The sequence below is a fragment of the Myotis yumanensis genome, unplaced genomic scaffold (genome assembly GCF_028538775.1).
Source record: "Myotis yumanensis isolate MYYU_CA2020_CCGP unplaced genomic scaffold, mMyoYum1.0.hap1 SCAF_14, whole genome shotgun sequence".
In the NCBI taxonomy this organism is placed as follows: domain Eukaryota; kingdom Metazoa; phylum Chordata; class Mammalia; order Chiroptera; family Vespertilionidae; genus Myotis; species Myotis yumanensis.
Window position 1 is genome coordinate 48,236,231 of NW_027223765.1, and position 18,830 is coordinate 48,255,060.

At 51.4% G+C, this 18,830-nt stretch overlaps 1 protein-coding gene across 3 annotated transcripts in view; it reads left to right on the forward strand.

Moving 5' to 3' along the window:
• Nucleotides 1-18,830, forward strand: part of PTPRG (protein tyrosine phosphatase receptor type G) — a 675,258-nt gene that overhangs the window by 574,344 nt on the left and 82,084 nt on the right. For all 3 annotated transcript variants that reach the window (XM_070390897.1, XM_070390899.1, XM_070390898.1), the window contains exons 9-11: nt 8,670-8,854; nt 12,027-12,135; nt 18,070-18,119. In XM_070390897.1, coding sequence (XP_070246998.1) covers nt 8,670-8,854; nt 12,027-12,135; nt 18,070-18,119 — 344 coding nt within the window. The remainder of the gene's footprint in view (nt 1-8,669; nt 8,855-12,026; nt 12,136-18,069; nt 18,120-18,830) is intronic.

Sequence of the window (18,830 nt, forward strand, 5' to 3'; positions counted from 1 at the left end):
AGACTCAGCCTGTGCTATTTGCTCCGCCATGGCGACTCCCTGAGTCTCAGCCCTAATCAATTTACATCCCCATCCAAGCTGTGCCAGGTGCACAAAAAGACCCACCTGCGCTTTTGCAGCCTATCCCAACAAATTGCAGACTTCAACTGCTTGCAGCCATGAGAGACACACTCAAGAAGCAGACCCAGGAGAACCAGGATGGCGGCATAAGGAAGAGACCTGTGCGTGCTACCTCACACAACAACATCGAAACTACCAAATATCAGACAAACACCTAGCATACAGAACCATGGGAAAGTTGGCCCAGTGGAAGCTCTACAACTGGAAGGAGAGAAAGAACATTGAGACTGAGTAGGATGTGACACCAAGTACAGAGCCCAACCCAACAAACTGCAGATTTCAACTCCTCGCATAGAAAGAAGCGCATTGAGACTGAGTAGGATCTGCAGAGGCACCAAGTACAGAGCCCATCCCAGCAGGCTGCAGATTTCAGCTCCTTGCATCTGGGAGGGACGCAATCGGGGGGCAGAGTCGGGCCCGGGGCCGGCCAGGGCTGGGCCTGACTCTGCCGGCACTGTGGAACTGCTGTACCAGCAAGCGCACAAACATGCCCACTGGTCCCAGTCTCTTGTGGGGCGCTGGGGGACAGCAGACAGGCAGTCTGTGCACTTGGTGGAGGGCAGGAGTGCTGGATGTTCAACCACCAGGAACGCCTGGAGATTTTGTCTAGTGGGGAGCCGCCGGCAGGGGACAGAGGGCCAAACTTCCTGTTTCCCCGGTAAGGCTGGGATGGCCCCGGTGAGGTTGGGATGGCCCCGGTGAGGTTGAAACGGTCCCGGTGTGGTAGGGACGACCCCAGTCAGGTCGAAACGGCCCCGGTGTGGTAGGGATGACCCCGGTGAGGTTGAAACAGCCCCCGTGAGGTAGGGACGACCCCAGTCAGGTCGAAACGGCCCCGGTGTGGTAGGGATGACCCCGGTCAGGTTGAAACGGCCCCCGTGAGGTAGGGACGACCCCGGTGAGGTTGAAACGGCGCCCGTGAGGTAGGGACGACCCTGGTCAGGTCGAAACGGCCCCGGTGTGGTAGGGACGACCCCGGTGAGTTTGAAACGGCCCCCCGTGAGGTAGGGACGACCCTGGTCAGGTCGAAACGGCCCCGATGTGGTAGGGACGACCCCGGTGAGGTTGAAACGGCCCCCGTGAGGTAGGGACGACCTTGGTCAGGTCGAAACGGCCCCGGTGTGGTAGGGACGACCCCGGTGAGGTTGAAACGGCCCCCGTGAGGTAGGGACGACCCTGGTCAGGTCGAAACGGCCCCGGTGTGGTAGGGACAACCCCGGTCAGGTTGAAACGGCCCCGGTGTGGTAGGGACGACCCAGGTGAGGTTGAAACGGCCCCCGTGAGCTAGGGACGGCCCCGGTGAGGTTGAAACGGCCCTGGTGAGGCTCAGACGGCCCTGGTGAGGTTGAGACTACTCCAGTGAGGTTGGGACAAATAAAGGGGACCAGTATGGACTGATGAACAGGGGTAGATACAGAAGCAGAGCAACAATGAACAGAATGTTAAACTACAGTGGGAAGCCTGGGGAGGGTTGGGGGGCGGGATTAAGAGACCAACTGAAGGACTTATATGCATGCATATAAGATTAACCAATGGACACAAGACACGGGGCGGGGGGGGGGCGGGGGGTAGGGGCCGGGGGAATGTCAAGGGGGGGAATAAAGGAGACATATGTAATACTCTTTGTAATACTTTAAGAAATAAAAATTATTAAATAAAAAAAAAAGGGTAAAAAAAAAAAAAGTTAGACAGAGAAAGATCCATACTATAAGAGTTCTCTCATATGTGGAATCTAAAAACAAACACGTTTATAGATACAGAACTGATTGTCGGGGGTTAAGTGGTGGGTGCATTTCTCCCTATAGGCCGTAATCTCCGGGAGGTCAAGAGCCTTATCAACTTGTGTTCACCTTTGTGGCTAGTTCCTGGCAGGGTCCTGGCGTATAGTAGGTCCTCAGTAACTGTTTAACAATAGCTACTCCTTAGAGCACACTTCCTACAAGTCAGCCAGCAGGTGCTTGGGCACGTCACGCATTTATCCAAGACCACGTAGTTGGTACTTCCAGAACTGAAGTAGTCTGACGCCCGAGTGAATACGAGGATGAATGACCCCTTAGATCTCGGTCTCGAAAACAGACGTGAGCAGATGTGATGATGGAGCCAGAAGCGCCACTGAATTACAGTGAGGACTTGATGACATAATTGGTGAAATGAGCTAACTCAGCCCGGAGCCAGGCTTGGACTTGGTACTATTGCTGTGTCAGCACAGATTGGCACCGAGGGAAGGCCTTGGGCGTGGTCAGCCTGCACGCTGCGTATATTTCCAGCATCCCTGTGAGAGCCTGAGGGACCTGGAACTTAGTGTGCATTTCTGATGGGGGAGGATGGTGATTGGGCAGCAGCGGGTGTTAGAGTGGGGCCTTGGAAGAGGTGAAGGCTGGAAATTGCAGACCCTGGACTCTGATCTGTCATTGAGAACAGAGAAGCTGGGAAGACAGAGAGGAGGAGTGGGAAGGAAGCTTTTTTGTGGGAAGGATTGTTAACCCGCAGAAGCAGCCATGGACCTGAGGCTACACTAGGCCATAGCCCTTCGTGGGGCCGTTTTCGTTCTTTAAGCACTTTGACTAACCCTCCTGATAGCTTTATTCCCACCTGCAGATAGGAAGGCAGATGTGGGAGGTGTCTGAGGCTGGAATGCACACGACCTTCCGGTGTGGGATGTGACAGATGGGGTCCCCGCTCTGAACCCTCCTCCCCACTGTGTCCTTGGCCAGCCTGGGACCCCAGTGCTCTCACTCATCTTGAGTGGGGAGAGTAATTGAAGTGCCTCCTGGATCACATGAGAGGAACCCCCGGCCTGGTCCATGGGGGTCCTAGGCAGCTGGCAGCTCCAGCCAGATCCTGTTGGGAGCTGTAACTCCCCGGATGCTGGAGCGGGTCCCACTGCGATCCCCTCCCTCTGGTTCTGGCACCTGGCCCTGCACACTCCCTCTCCAGAGACCTTGGGCAGGAGGGGAGGGCGGAGACCAGATTCCAGGTTTGCAGTTCTGCCTGGTCGGCTGGGGGGATTTGTGTTCACGGAGCCCTCTTTGATACCCTTCAAAAGGGAAGTCCTTCCCCGAGTCCATTTCTTTGGAAGTTTCCCCTGACCAGCTCCATATTCAAGGTTTCGAGCTGAGCTGGGACGAGAAAGGAAACACAGGCATTTGAGCTGGGGGACGGGGTGGGGGGGCGGGCGGCGCTGAGGTGCTGTTACGTTGGAAGGGTCCCCTCTACCTGAGAAGGGACAGTGCCCACTCTCTCCCTGCCTGGTCCCCTCCCCTGGCTCAGGCCAGGCTGGCCGAACAACACCCTTGGGGTGTATGATCTCGCACCCCACCCCACCCCCAGTTTCATTCTGCTGACAAGCTTAGTGGAATAGTGGCACCACGCGGCTGTGTTTGAGCTGTGCTGTCTACCTCTCGGACTCCTGACCAATAATTGGCCTGTTGCCTCAGGAGAGAAAAGGAGGAGGCAGGGTGCCTGGGAGGACCTTCAACTCAATAGTTTAAGGCACTTGGAAATTACACCGACTTCACACCACGGATCACAGTGGTGTATCTAACACCCCAAATGAAGAGGGGTGGGGTGGGCACCTCCCATGCACTTGCGGAGCCACTGAGAAAATACCCTTGATGTTGCTTTAGAGCCAGAGGACCGTGGGCTCTGCTAGAAGCCTCTTCACTATTCAGGAAAGTCTAGGTTCACAGTCAAAGGTGGTTCAGATTGAAGGCAAAACTTCTCAGGGCTGGCGTGGGCATTGTCCAAGCGCTGTGGAAAGCAGGCAGACACCAGTGGGAATGGAAGCAGCCCGAGGAGGGGAGGCTGGTGCAGGGGGCACCTCGCAGGGGGATGTGTTTAGAGAGGCTGCCAGGTGTGCTGGGGACAGAGGTCAGTGCTGAGGACACACGTGTCAGCAAAGGTGTGGCCTCCCTGTACCTTCGAGGCCTGGGATCAGCAAACCCAGACTCACCCACCACCACCGTTTGTACAGCCATACACTGGGAATGGTTTTTATGTTTTAAACGGTTGAAAACTCACAGGCAGTGGAAGACTTAATAACACGTGACCAGGATGTGAAATTGACATGCAGCGTCCATGAGAGAAGTTTGATTGGCGCACAGCCACACTCATCCCCATGCATGTCGCCTGGGCTGCTCTGTGCTTCGAAGGCACAGTTGCGTATTTGTGATGTATGGAGACTGTATGGCCCGCAAAACGAAAATATTTACTACCGGCTATTTGGCAGAGCAACTTGGCCAGTCCTGCTCTGAGTCCTCCTGGTGCTCTGCAAATGCCTCCTCCAGGTCTGGCCACAGGGCTCCTCCCCCTCAGCGAGGTGGTGGAGGGAGACAGGCAGCAGAAGGGAAATGTCTGTTCCACCTGCCCGCCCCATACATCTGGATGCCACTCCCCCACCTGCAGACCCCCGGCCCGCTGCTCAGAAGTGGTCTGTGGAAACCAATGGGGAACTGAAGTCCTGCCCTGGTGGGTGGTCCTGTCAGAGGGAGAACAGACGTGCCTCCTTCGTGGGCTCAGTGCAGTACTTTCTGGTACATTGAGGTGGTGGAGTTCTGTCTCATCATTCCAAGCAGCGATACCAGGCTCCATTCGCTGACCAGGAGGTATCTGCATGACTTACTGAGTAGAGCCCACAGCGGCAGTAAAACTCCAGCTGTGATGCTGTAATGCATCATCCCCCTTTACATCAGATCATGTGTCTGCTTTTCTGCGGGTAGGAAGAGATACCTGGACGCCGACTCCCCAGCTAGCTCACGATACTCATCTCTGGGCGCTGGAATTTGGGGTGATTTTTTTTAAAAAAAACTTTCTTCTTACTTTTTTTGTACTACTTGGGTTTCTTTTTAAAAACATTAACATGAATCATCCTAATCAGCAAAGAGAACCCAGCTATTTTAATTTTAAAGAATAAATAACAGTGGTTGCATCTGCGTGTGGGTGATAGAATGATTTATGTGGTGATGATGGAACCATGAGAGATACGTGCATCCCATGCAGCCCACTGCCGGTCAGCATAAGGGGGTGAATGGGAATATGGCAGGAGCTGAGAGAAGATGCAGAAGTCAGGGAGTCTGACATGGTCGTCACTGCAAAGAACCGGAGCTCCCAGTATATCAATCTTGGTTCATTATTGGCATGTGCAGGTCTTTTCCTGACTTTCCCCTGCTCTGCCTTCCTGAGAAACTTGAAGGTTGGGGTATTTGAACGGTATGTCAGCGCCACCTAGTGTCCACGCCGCCACTCAGCCTCGTCTCTGTGGAGCCTCCGCTCACACTCTTTGTTTGATGTCCCTGCTCCGGTGGCATTTGTGTGGCAGGCGGCGCGATGCCCCCAGGGTTCTCTGGGGCAGCGGGGATGCCTCATTAATTTATCCTTCCTCCTGTCGCAGCCACAAAGCAGAGCTCTGGGCTGCAGCGTGATTTGGCAGTTGAAGAGCGAACGGATGCCTCCCTGTCAGAACCGATGTCCTCTTTTCTCCAGCGGCCAGCTCCTCACAGCAGGGCCGGTGCCTCCGGCGGGGATGCCGTCCTGCTCCCTGGGGCGGCCTGGGGCCCGGGGTTCTTGGGGAAGCTGGCTACGGTGGGCTCCTGGGAGACACCACAGCCACGTCCCATCCCTCTGGCTTACCTCCTCCCTCAGCCACCCCTCCCGCCCCCAGTGCCGTCCTCACTCTAACCGTTCGCTCTAGAACCGCAGTTCTTCGTCCCCCCTCCCTGGTCTCCAGCAGCGAGCAGCCGGCAGCACCTGCTCCCCGGCTCCCTCCTCACTCCAGTCCCCCAGGTTCCGGCTCAGCTGAAGCTCGAGGGAACTCTGCAAAGTGCAAACCCGCCTGTGTCCTTCTCTGTTCACGTCTTTCCCATGGCTTCTGGGTGCTCTTAGGATGAAGACCGGAAGTTTCATCTGGGCCTCTGCGGCTCCCACTGAGCTGCCCGGTTTCCTCGCGCCTCTTTCTCTGAGCCTTGGCCCAGGCCTGGCTTCCCTCAGCCCCTCAGGCCCCTCCATCCCGTGGTCCCTGGGCCTGCCCTCCTCTCTCCCTCTGACTCAGCTAACAGGGTGCCTTCCGCAGTCTTCCCCAGGCCCATAGCTGGGTCCACGCCTCCACGCTGAGCTTGGACAGTACTGAGTGCCTCTCCTCCCCTCCATCCTCCCATCCAGGAAGGAATATCAGCTCCACGGGTGGGATCCTTTGGGGAACCCCTATCTCCCCATTTAGACCACTGGTTCTCAGCCGGGGGTAATTGCCCACCCCCACCCCCTGCCCCGGGGACATTTGGCATTACTGGGGGCATTATTGATTGTTATAATTTGGGGGGGTGGTGCTAAAGGCATCTAATGAGTGGAGGCCAAGGATGCTGCTAAACACCCTACGGCAGGGGTCCTCAAACTTTTTAAACAGGGGGCCAGTTCACTGTCCCTCAGACCGTTGGAGGGCCGGACTATAGTTTAAAAAAAAAACAACTATGAACAAATTCCTATGCACACTGCACATATCTTATTTTGAAGTAAAAAAACAAAACGGGAACAAATACAATATTTGTATTTGCATGTGGCCTGCGGGCCGTAGTTTGAGGACCCCTGCCCTACGGTGTCAGCCCCCCAAGAGCAAACAGTATCTGGCCCAAATATCAATAGTCCCAAGGTTGAGAGACACAGCCCCGACTCCGAGCCCAGTGGCAGCAGGAACCCCAGGGGCTGGGAAAGCGCACACTTGGAACTAAAACGTCACTATGAAAGGCTGACTTGATAGCTCAGCACTTTGGTAGGTGGACACAGAACCCGTGTCCCTTCAAACCTGCGCCACAAGGAAGAGGAAGGGGGGTGAGCCTGCTGGGCCAGCCCTTGTGTGTGTGTGTGTGTGTGTGTGTGTGTGTGTGTGTGTGTGTGTGTGCGCGCGCGCGCGCGCGCCTTTGCTTTAAACTTATTTAACGTCTCATTTTAAATTTATTCCCTCTGATCTGCTTACAGTGGTGTTTGATCTACAATTTTAGTTGGTTGGGGTACCCCACAGGTCCAATGGCCTGGTTTCTATAAAAAAGTCATCAAGGGAAAAAGATCAGGTGACTATGCTAGATTAAAAGAGGCTAAAAAAGCTGCCCTGGCCGGTGGCTCAGTGGGTCGGAGCATCGTCTCGTACACCGGAAGCTTGTGGGTTTGACTCCTGGTCAGAGCATATACCTAGGTCGTAGGTTCAGTCCAGGCAACCTATCAATGTTTCTCTCTCACATAGATGTTTCTCTCTCTCTCTTCCTTCCTCTCTCTCTAAAAAGTCAATGAAAATGTCCTCGGGTGAGGATAAAACAATAAATAAATAAATTTTTTAAAAACAGACTAAAGCCTTATATAATGAAATGCAACTCTGGTAAGGGGGACATGGCTATAAACAATCTTTTGGAGATGACTGGGGAAGTTTGAATACAGGCTGTGCATCAGATAGTACTATTGAATTACTGTTTATGTTCTTAGGCATGATCGTGGTTCTAGGGTTTTGTCTTCGCTCAGGTTGCTGTCACAAACTCCTATGGGCTGGGTGGCTTACAAACAACAGAAATTTGTTTCTCAGGCTCCTGGAGGCTGGGAAGTCCAAGATCAGGCGCCACAGGGGCCCTGTCCGGTGAGAGCCCACCTCCTGGTGCACAGTGCTGCGTCCTCACTGTGTCCTCCCGAGAAGGGCGGGGAGCTCGCTGGGACCTCTTTATAAGGACACTAATCCCAGCCATGAGGGCTCCACCCTCATGACCTAATCGCTTTCCAAAGCCCCACCTCCCAGTGCCACCACATTTGGGATTAGGTTTCAACATGAATTTGGGGGCACGAAACATTCGGTCTCTTGCAATCAGATGGGGAATGTCCTTAGTCTTAGGAGAGGCAGGGTGGGCTATGAAGGAGTGAAGTGTCAGGGAATCTGCAACTCGCTTATAATGCCTTCGCAGGAAAACAGTTGTATGTGTGATTTTGTGTGTGTGTGTGTGTGTGTGTGTGAGATTGTGATTGTGTGTGTGATTGTGTGTGTGTGTGTGTGTGTGTGTGATTGTGTGTGTGATTGTGTGTGTGTGATTGTGTGATTGTGTGTGTGTGTGTGTGTGTGATTGTGTGTGTTGAAAGAGGGAGGGGCCCTAGGTGGTTTGGCTCAGTGGATAGAGCGTCAGCCTGCGGACTGAAGGGTCCTGGGTTCAAGTCCAGTCAAGATCATGTATCTTTGTTGCAGGCTCCTCCCCAGTCCAGACCCTGGTCAGGGCTCATGCAGGAGGCAACCAATCATTGTGTTTCTCTCACATCAATATTTCTGTCTTTCCCTCTCTCTCTCTACAAAGAAATCAATGGCAAAATATCCTCAGGTGGAGATTTTAAAATAATAATAATAATTTTTAAAAAAGAAAGAGATAGGGAGGAGAGATGTGGCAAAATGTTGAGGGCAGGTTCAGGTGACTGGAGTGGGGTGCTGTGTGTGCTGCTCTGTCAGGTTTCCGGGGCTGGGCTCTGGGGACACAGGGCGGGCCAGTGAGGGCTGTGGTGTCCCGGTGCCCACTGAGTTTGCCGTCTGTCTTCAGTCTGCAGCTCCCCGCCCATCCACATGAAGGTGCAGCCCCTGAACCAGACGGCGCTGCAGGTGTCCTGGAGCCAGCCTGAGACCATCTACCACCCGCCCATCATGAACTACATGATCTCCTACAGCTGGACCAAGAACGAGGACGAGAAGGAGAAGACCTTCATGAAGGACAGCGACAAAGACCTGGTAAAAGTCGGGGTGCCTGCTGCCCTTGCAGTGAGGAGAGGGACTCCCGCCGCATCTCTGCCAGGCACTGCAGGCAGGCCCCGGCCTCACGCTGCCCCAGGGCAGTAGCTCCCGGTGTGGACCGTGGCCGAGCCTGCCTGGGCCCCAACCGCCCTCACACTCACCCCCCAACGCCACCCGGAAAAGCTAGTTCCTTTTTTTATAATTGGGCCCTTTAAACGGACTCCTCTGTCTTTCATTCTATAGAAACAGAAAGCTCTGTTAAGGCCTTTTCATCTGACAGGGTTTTGGGGATGCGAGATGCTGTGTGCATGTGCAGCAGACTCTGGCCTGGGAAGCAGTGTGGAAGGACCCGCTGATATTGCTGCAGCAATTCCCCCTCTTGCTCTTTCCCACTGTCACCGCCACCATGCACTGCCCACTGCCCGCACTCCCCTTCCCGTCGGATACCCTCACCTTCCTCCCGGGGGGATCCCTGGGACCATGTCATGTTTAGCCACCGTTCTCAGCCTCTCAGACGCTCTGGCATCTGACCTCACCGTGAGCTCCTGTACAGTTCCACACTCTCCGTAAAATGTGCATAAATGTTTAGTGGCCAACACCCCAGCAAGCCCGTCCGAGCAGATGTTTGTAGCCGCTCTCCTCCCCTGTGAAAGCAAAGCCTCCAGCGAGCACTAGTCTTCACGCCTCTGCAGAGAAACTCAACGTGACGCAGTCGGATTGGAGCTCCTCTGCTTTCATTGTTAATCAAAGGCAGGCTCTGGAAGAATGACATCCGTAACTGTGTGTGCACGTGGCAAATGCAGTCGCACCGAGTGGGATTCTTAATGATCATTCCCACTTCTTCTCCCAGCGCGGAGTCCCCGGGGCCCATTCCATCAGGGATAGAATAAAACCTGGCGTATTCCTTTAGATGAAGATTCTTTTTCTTCATTTTCACTTATATTTTCAATTTCCCCACTAGACATAGTTATCTGGGTCCCATTAGGGGACGAGGAGCTTCGTGAAATCAAAGAGGAACCTACCGGAAGTTCCCCGAGGTTGTGATGTGTTTTGACCTTCCTCTTGTTGCCACTGGGAACCCACGAGGGGTTTTCTCTCTGAAGTAAAGATGGCTGCATTAATCAGCAGAAGCTGCGTAGGCGCTCAGGCGGGTCTTGTTCTAAGTGAAAAATAATTAAACACGCGAAGATGAATAGATACTGGCTTGGCGTGAATCCAGTAAATTCCTGTGTCGGTGGAGCAGGGACTTTGCCCTGAACAGGAGACGGGGTCAGAGGCTTGGAGGAAGAGGCGTGAATTGGGTTCAGAGAAAGAGAGCGATGCAGAGAAAAATATGCTCTAATTGCAAGGTCTTTTTTTTTCCTGAGAATTTCCAGGGGTGTCTAGTTTCTTTTGGGACACACAAGATTAATTTTCTTAATTCCTCGGGAAGCCAAGTGTGCTGACTTAGCAGCAACAAAACTGTTCTCCAACTGATGGTTGCTGTGGCCTGGAAGCCTCAGAGGAATATGTAAGGTCAGTGCGGCCTTTTCCAGGTCACGTGCCTCTTCCCCATCCCCCTACAGACCTGGGGGCGGATGTTACCGTTAACCTTCTCCAAAAGAGATGCATGAGGCTTACAGTTCACTAAGGGGACGTCACCTGCTGCCCTCACAGGAGCCGGGGGCTAGGCCGCAGCAGCAGGTGTGGCCACGATACCACTTAACGCCCGGTCAGAGGTTTCAGCGGATGCAATGGGAAACCCGCCCAGCGGTTAAGCTCCCAAGGCTGCTTTTGATACTCAGCCCAGGACCCACATTTCAGTGGCAAGACATCCATCCATTAGGGAAGTCTTTGGACTCAGTTGCTTTTTTTGTTTGTTTCTTCACAAAGCTAGCACTGTCTGCTTTTCAGGTACTTTCTCTTTTCCCATTTTTAAAGGCCCTGGGAATAAAGCTCTGAGGAAGGGGACCTGGATTTGGCAGGTGTCTAATGGCTAGGGATTGGCAAACATTTTCTAGAAAGGGCCAGGTTGTAAAGATTTTAGGGTTTATGGGACATAAGGTTGCTGTGGCAACAACTCAACCCTGCCATTTTAGATACCACCGTAGGTACATGTAAAGGAATGGGTGTGGCTGTGTGCCAATAAAACTTTATTGACAAAAACAGACAGGGGGCCGGATTTGGCCTGTGAGCTGGAGCTGGCCGGCCCTGTGTTAGACCAGGGCCATTCTTTCAGTGGTGTGGTGGGGGCTACGTATGAACAGGTTTCCCTGGCCTGTGTCACCTTGCTTTCACGAGGATCCTGTGAGGTTGCTGTTTCTCTCCCATTTTACACGGGAGGGCAGCAGAGGCCAAAGACCGAGCCCCTGGCCCAGGATCAGCCTGTGAGTGGGTGAAAAGGCTGCATCTCACCTTTCCTGACCGTTAGCCAGGTGTGCTTCCTGGCATCTTGCCCCGTATTACCCATGGAGAATGTGTGACAAGACCGTAACACTGCAAAGACAGACATGCAGGCATCTTGTTGCGGATGTTTAAACTCTGCGTGGCTCTGGAAAGCAGTCCACTTGGTGATTCGAGAGGCCGTCTCGGGTAAATAATGGCAGTCCATAAGGGATATTAGTGATGGAAGGAGTCCAAGACTCGTGAGTATAAAGGGTGCCTAAGACACAGTCCGAGCCTCAGTTAAGCATCGGGGTCCAGACTGATTTGGTTCCGGCTTATCCTGCACGTTTCAGTGTTGGAAGCAGATTCCCAGGCCAGGTTCTCTCTGACCACTCTTCCCTTCCAGAGGGAGCCTTTGGTCCATGGGAGCATCGTGTCCAGCAGGTGTGGCCGTGGCAACACAAACCTGAACGTGGTTCTTAACATTACTTTAGGTTTGGCTTAGAACATTGATGGCGAACCTATGACACGCGTGTCGGAGGTGACACGCGAACTCATTTTTTTGGTTGATTTTTCTTTGTTAATGGCATTTAAATATATAAAATAAATACCAACAATATAAGTGTTTGTTTTACTATGGTTGCAAATATCAAAAAATTTCTATATGTGACACGGCACCAGAGTTAAGTTAGGGTTTTTCAAAATGCTGACGCGCCGAGCTCAAAAGGTTCCCCATCACTGGCTTAGAAAGTGGGCGTGTGCTGGCCTCCACACCTGCTCACTGCTCTTCTTTCTTCACCTACAGAAAGCCACCATTAGCCATGTCTCACCTGATAGCCTTTACCTGTTCCGCGTCCAGGCCGTGTGCCGGAACGACATGCGCAGCGACTTCAGCCAGACGATGCTCTTTCAAGGTAAGGCCGGGTGCCCTGAGCCCGCCCCTGGTGCTTGGTTCTTCCTGCTCGGGGGCTTGGGCAGAAGAACACAAGCCTGGCCTGGGAATCTGTGGGGCTTTAAATCCCGCCTTTTAGAGTTTCATAGGCCTGGAGAGGGAGGAAGAGGGAAGTGGTGATTTTTACTATCCTTGTGTATCTGGCTGTGTCAGATCACAGAACCCCTCTTGGATCTAGTGTGACCCTAGAACCAGAGCCCAGACACACACCGCTCACCTTCCAGCTGGTGAGCCACACTCGGGCCCTGCTTGCAGGACCTTTGAGCATCTTGAGAAATAGGTATTTGTTCCTGTGCATTTGGGGGCCTGGCAGAAAGTTCTAGGGCCAGGGCTAGGGTGAGGCATTCATCTAGGTGCAAAATTTAAAGGGCTACAAAAAACGCGGTAATTAAGACACATGATATTTTAATGGAATATTTTTTAAAAGCAAAGTCAATTAAAACAATTCATGAACAGCATATCAGAATTTTAAATAAAGACAGGAATTCACTCTGACTTACTCGCTCTAACCCAGTTATTTTCAACCCGTGTGCTAGGAGAAATTTTAAAACATGCAATGCCTGACGAATTAGGGGCACTGACTTCCTTTCCCTTAGTTTGTCAAATAAAAAGATGAAAAGAGCCAACACAACCATGGCCGTCCTGTGTGAATGAACCAAAATTATACCTATTTTTTTGTCAGATTGGTAAAAATATATTCTTTGGTGGGCTGCAGAATTTTAGCAGTTAGTTTGTGTGTGCCAGGAGATGCAAAAGGTGGACAATCACTGCCCCAACCCCATTCCAGTCCTAGTTCCAATAAAACTTTATTTACAAAACCGGCTGCCAGCCTGTGGGCCATGGTTGCGGAACTGGTTTGCGATGTGGGCTTAGGCCAGCGTGGAGGGACCAGGGCGTGGGCTTCGCTCCGCCAGACCGAGGTCCTCCCCGTGAGGCCCTCCTCTCGGGTCCTCAGTTTCAGGGAAACCTCCTACCAGGCCAGTGGTCCTTCACCTTTTTGAGTCCTGTATCTGGTGAAGGCTTTTCCCTGGAAAATGACAAAACTGAGCATTTTCAGGGGCCCTGGAAAGCCTGTGGGACCGGCAGCAGGGTTGGCTGAAGTCTGTGAGAAAGGCCCATCAGGGACCCTCCCAGATCAGTCCCCTCAGCTTTTCTGGGGGAAGTGGGGGTGGTCTGAGTCCTAACCACACGTCTGGGTGACTGGCAGGCACGCTGAAGACGGAAGTCCCGGTTGAGAACGGGGGTCCTGGAGGGAGGGCCCAAGTTTGAGTCCCGGCTGCACTTTGTATTTCTGCAAACCTGAGCATGTTTATTAGCTTTTCTAAGCTTCAGTTTCACAGTCCGACACGCGGTTGTGTTAACAGTGCCGACCTCACAGCATCCTTACGGAATGCCACGGGCTGATGCCTGTTAAGTAGTTCGCATAGTGTCTCTGGTACCAACTATGAATATCCCCTTACTGTTAGGTTTGATTTAAAAAGTACCAAATGCTAAACCCCGGGTAAGCAGCCCTCCAGCCTAGATGCCCTCCCTGGATCCCTTCCAGCCCTACCATTTTGCATTTAGTATTTAAATGTTCTTTGCATTTAATGTTCGCATTATCTCATCCTTCTGTTTAAACTAATTGAAGTTAGCATGCTGTATTTTTTCACAAATAACTCATGCTTGTGTGCCCACCTGGGCTCTGAACACATTGGCCCCTTGCCTGTGCTGAGGAGGGAGCTCAGGCCACGGCCAGGCCTGTGCCGGCCCCGGGGAGAGAGAACAGGCCGGAGTGGGCGCCCGCTGCGGGCGGGGCGGGAACCTTGGACACACACGTGACCGGATTGCATGCATCCAGATGTGGTCTCCGTGGGCTCCGACCGGGAGCTGGGATCTGCAGAACTGCCTTTCCTGACTAATAGGCCCCCTGAGCTTGCTGGCTTCTGCGTGGACTTTGAAAAATGAAATGTTTGTAACGTAATATAATTCAAAAAGGCCTTGTCAGCTACAAGCTCTAAGCGTGGAGTATTTAAAACGTCTGATCGCAGGGCTTGTTGAAATGGCTGCTGTCTCCAGTGTCCGTAGGCTCCTCTGCTCAGCAGTGGACGTGAGCTCGCTCCCTCTCTGTGCTGTTTGTCCCCACAGGGGGACGAGGGGCACGGACCCTTCGCTCCTCCCACAGCGGCTTCGGCATGTGCCCGGCAGCATCCAGGGGGAAGTTCAAGAAAACGAAGTCTTAGTGGAACCAGCCGGCTGAGCCGAGGAGAGCTATGAGCAGTAGAGGCCAGTGGACAACACTGACTCGCAGGACTTCGGCTTGAACAGGGAAAGGAAAAAGCTTAGAGAATTTATGGGTGCCTTCTTTGGGTAAACTTTACCTATGGGTTGTTAAAAATATATTTTGTTAATATGAGGAAGCCACATGGAATGTTTTCCTTATCGTAGTAAATATGCCAATATTTATGTTCTAAATATGTTACATTTACCTTACTGTGACCAATGTAATAGTAATAATACAGAGTGAGTCACAGTTACAGAGCGTTTGCCCATAAGTTGTGTCATCTGACCTCATGGCAGGTGTAACACGGGCGGTATTTATTGTTCAGAAGGGAAATGGTGCTGGGGCAGGTGAGCAACCTGTGAAAAATCACTTGGCTGCTACGCCAGGTCTGGATTCCTTTTTCCAGAGCCGATCATTCTGCACAGCAATGGACCGTCCCCAAAGAGTAAGCATCAGCCACGTGCCCCAGTCTCCAACAGACATGTAACATCCTGAGTTATTGTTCAAAGTCTCTCTGTAACTCTCTACAGTCACAGAAAATAGGGATTCCTGAGATTCTGTGTGAGCCACAGGCCTGTAGGCAGCCTGCTGCTAAGCTGATGGATTCTCTCTTAAGATGATCCTATATAATAAAAGCCTAATATGCTAAGTGTCCTGTCGTCCAGTTGGCCGTTCAACCAGTCATTTAGCTAATGATATGCTAAAGCCGCTCAACTGTTCACTATGACATGCACTGACCACCAGGGGGCAGACGCTCCAACCAGTAGGTTAGCTTGCTGCTGGGGTCAGGCCTATCAGGACTGAGCAAGACAGGCTGGACACACCCTAGAGCCCTCCCTCGGCCCCTCCCTGGCTGGCCAACCTCCCATGTCCCTCCCCAACCCCAGTCGTGCACTAGTGGGATCCCTCGGCCTGGCCTGCGCCCTCTCACAATCTGGGACCCCTCGGGGGATGTCAAAGAGCCAGTTTTGGCCTGACGGCAGAACGATTGGTTGCTATGACACACACTGACCACCAGTGGGCAGACACTCAATGCAGGAGCTGCCCCCTGGTGGTTAGTGCACTCCCTGAAGCCAGGCTCATGGGTGGTGAGCACAGCAGCGGTGGTGGGAGCGGGACTAAACCGTCAATCAGACATCCCCTGAGGGCTCCTGGATTGCGACAGGGCACAGGCCGGGTTGAGGGAAACCCCACCCCACAGTGAATGCACGAATTTCGTGCACCGAGCCTCTAGTTTTAAATTAAGAAGTAAAATACACGGCGGCACAAAAATCTCCACTTTCAGTCGGAGACTGAGTCCTAGGTCTTACCATGCAGCTGAGGTCTGATGCTGTGTGCACTGGGAAGGAAGGGCTGCGTCTAAGGAGAGCTTAGGGGCAGTGCCCTGTCATTGTCCCTGCCCCTGAGTCCCCTTAGGCCTGTGGACCAGGTGAAGGGAAAGGGGCTGAGGAGTGTCCTGCTCACCACGGCCAGAGCTGTCCCCGCTGGAAATTGTTCAGGATTAATGAGAAGCGGGCCTGCGGGTGGAGTGGCTGCGGAGTTGGTCGGCCTTAATCAGAGCCTTCGGGAAGGGCAGTTGAAGCAGGTCTCCTGGGAACTTTTGTTCCGTCTTAACAAAGGGAGGTGCATGTGCAGACCTGTCTGAGGCCTCTGTGCAGCACCACCGATGGGGCAGCATTAAGGAAGGTGGGAGGTCTGCTGAGTCCTGGCCGGAGCCCGTTGCTTCCTGGGCTGCCTCCTGTGACCTGGTGGCGGTGACTTCTCCAGTCTGTTCTCCATCTGTCCCTTTGCACCGTTCACTTTCCACTTTGCAAAATGAATGCATGGTGAGGTCAGGGGTTGCAAACTCGGGTGCCCGGGGCCTGGCAGGGAACATGGACAGAGGAGGGAGGATCGTGGGTGGGAAAGAGGAGGTCCTGTGCCACTGAGCAGGGTGACAGACACCTGAGCAGGGGGGACGGACACAGCTCCGGTTGAATGTGGCCCCCGCAGGAAGGCGAGCTCAGTTTGGACAAATATTGTGATTTTTCAGGATAAATAAGCCAGAATTTAGGATTTTTATTTTTTAGATGAAAGCAGCAGTTCAGTGCTTACAAACTTATGTACACAATGGCAACAAAGTTAGTTGTTGTTTTTTTAAATAGCTTGCAGGCCAAACAGAAGTTATGTTGGTCACCCGCCACCTCTGTTTTAGATAAGAATAACAGCAGGCTCAAATGTTTTTTATTATGGTATTTAGCGTGTTTTTTGCTAATTTTTCAGGGCCATGTGTGGTATAGGAAGCAGACTTTTAGTATATGTAGCCCTATTGTTTTTTTAGATAAAGACAAAGACACAGTTTGGTATGTCCTTTTTTTAAAAAGTTATATTGTTTAGCATTATTCACGATAGCGGAAAGGTGGAAATAGCCCAAACACCCACCAGTAATGAATGAGTAAATAAAATGTGGTACATGTACCATGCAGTGTTGTTCAGCCTTAGAAGGGATGAGATTCTGACACTGGGCGGCACCGTGAGGACACTGTGCTAAGTGCAATAGGCCTGTCACCAAAAGGCAACCACCTATGACTCCAGTTCTGGGAGGCGCTAGAGCAGCCAGACTTCCGGAAACGGAGTAGAATGGGCGTTTCTGGGCTCAGGTGGGGGAACGGGGAGGTTTAATGGGGCAGAGTTTCAGGTTTACAAGATGAGAAGTCTGCACAGCAGTGTGGGCCGACCTAACGCTACTGAACTGTGCTCCGAAAAGGGGTTAAGGTGGTAAGTTTTGTGTTATGTTAAAGTTATAGTGTTATATTGTTTAGTAATAATCACACATGGGTGAACAGAACTTCATGAAGGAACGAACACCAGGGCGAGTAATGCGTGGTTAGCATAAAAGAATTTGACCACTTAAAGCAACGATGGATTTTAAAACTTACGTGGAAATAAAATATATGACGATGCACAAAAAGTGAGGTAGGCCAATGGAATTTGAAAAGTGTATATTTCTTCCATTCTTAGAAGGTATTAAAAGTGTTAATTTAAGGTAAACTATCATAAATTTAGGATGTATATTGTAATCACTGAAAGGATCATGTAAGAAATTATAAGCAAAAAGCAAATAGAGAGGAACAAGGAAATAATATGATTCCACTTATATGAAGTTCAAAACTAGAATTCCGACCGAGGTCAGAGTGTGGGTGCCTTGGGGGAAGGGGGTGGATGTTGAGTGAGGGGGGGCACAGGCAGAGCAGCTGGGGTGCAGGAGCATGCCTGTACTCAGTGTGGGTGTAGGTACACAGATGTTTACAGGTGTAAACATTAATTGGACTATACCCTTAAGACTTGTACATTCTACTCTATGTAAGCTTTACCTCAGTAAGTCAGAAATCAGTAACAATTTTTAAAAAATTTAATAGCTTAAGGCAAGATTCAGCAAATTATGGCCCACAGGCCAAATGCAGCCCTCTGTGTGTTTTTTAATGACTCACAGTCTGAGAAGCATTTGTTGTTCTTAAGTGGCTGGGAGAAAATCTAAAAAGGAATATTTCATTCCATGCAAATTATATGTAATTCACAATTATGTCTGTAAGGTTTTGTTGGAACAAAAACAACAAAATTCATGGTTTACAATGTAATTTCTTTGTTTCTCAGCTAATACCACGCGAATATTCCAAGGGACCAGAATTGTGAAAACAGGAGTGGTAAGTAGGGAACGTTTTGTAAGTAGTTGTTTTGTTCTGGTTGTTAATTTGCATGCAGTTGAAACTGTCACCACGAGGTGGCAGTACGATGTTGTGAAACTGCTTCATGGGGAAAAGTTAAGATACAGAAAAATTTACATTATTCACTGTTTATAATTCAATCCATTAGGAAAACAAGCTGTGCAGCAGAGTTAAAGCAGTAGTGTTATACGTTATAATTTTGTCAAGGTGAAAAGTTCTCTGGTTTTTAATTCTTTATTATCTGTAGGGTCATAGGATGTAGGATTGCACAGGTCTGCTCCAAGCCCTTGGTTGGACACACGCTGAAATTCCCAGAGGTTGTCATTTGCCCAAAGCTATGTGGATTTTCAAATTTCCGTAGCCTCAATCAATATCTAAGTTTTCCCATTTCTAAGTGCAACTAATCATCGTAACAGTGATCACATGGTTGATAACAATAGCCTAACACTTACTCAGCATTTCCTGGGTTTCAAGCACAGGTTATTTTATTATTTTACTTACTCCTCACAGCCTCCCACAGATTGGTGTTACCTTTATTCCCCTTTTATGGTTCAGGACACCGAGGCTCCGTGGGCTGTGGTGATGTGCCCAGCATCACCCGGAGAGCGCAAGGGGTCTTCGCTCAGCGGGGCTGCCTGACTTCATTGATAGAGTGCCCCCTTGTGTGTGGCATCGGGCATTTCATTAACC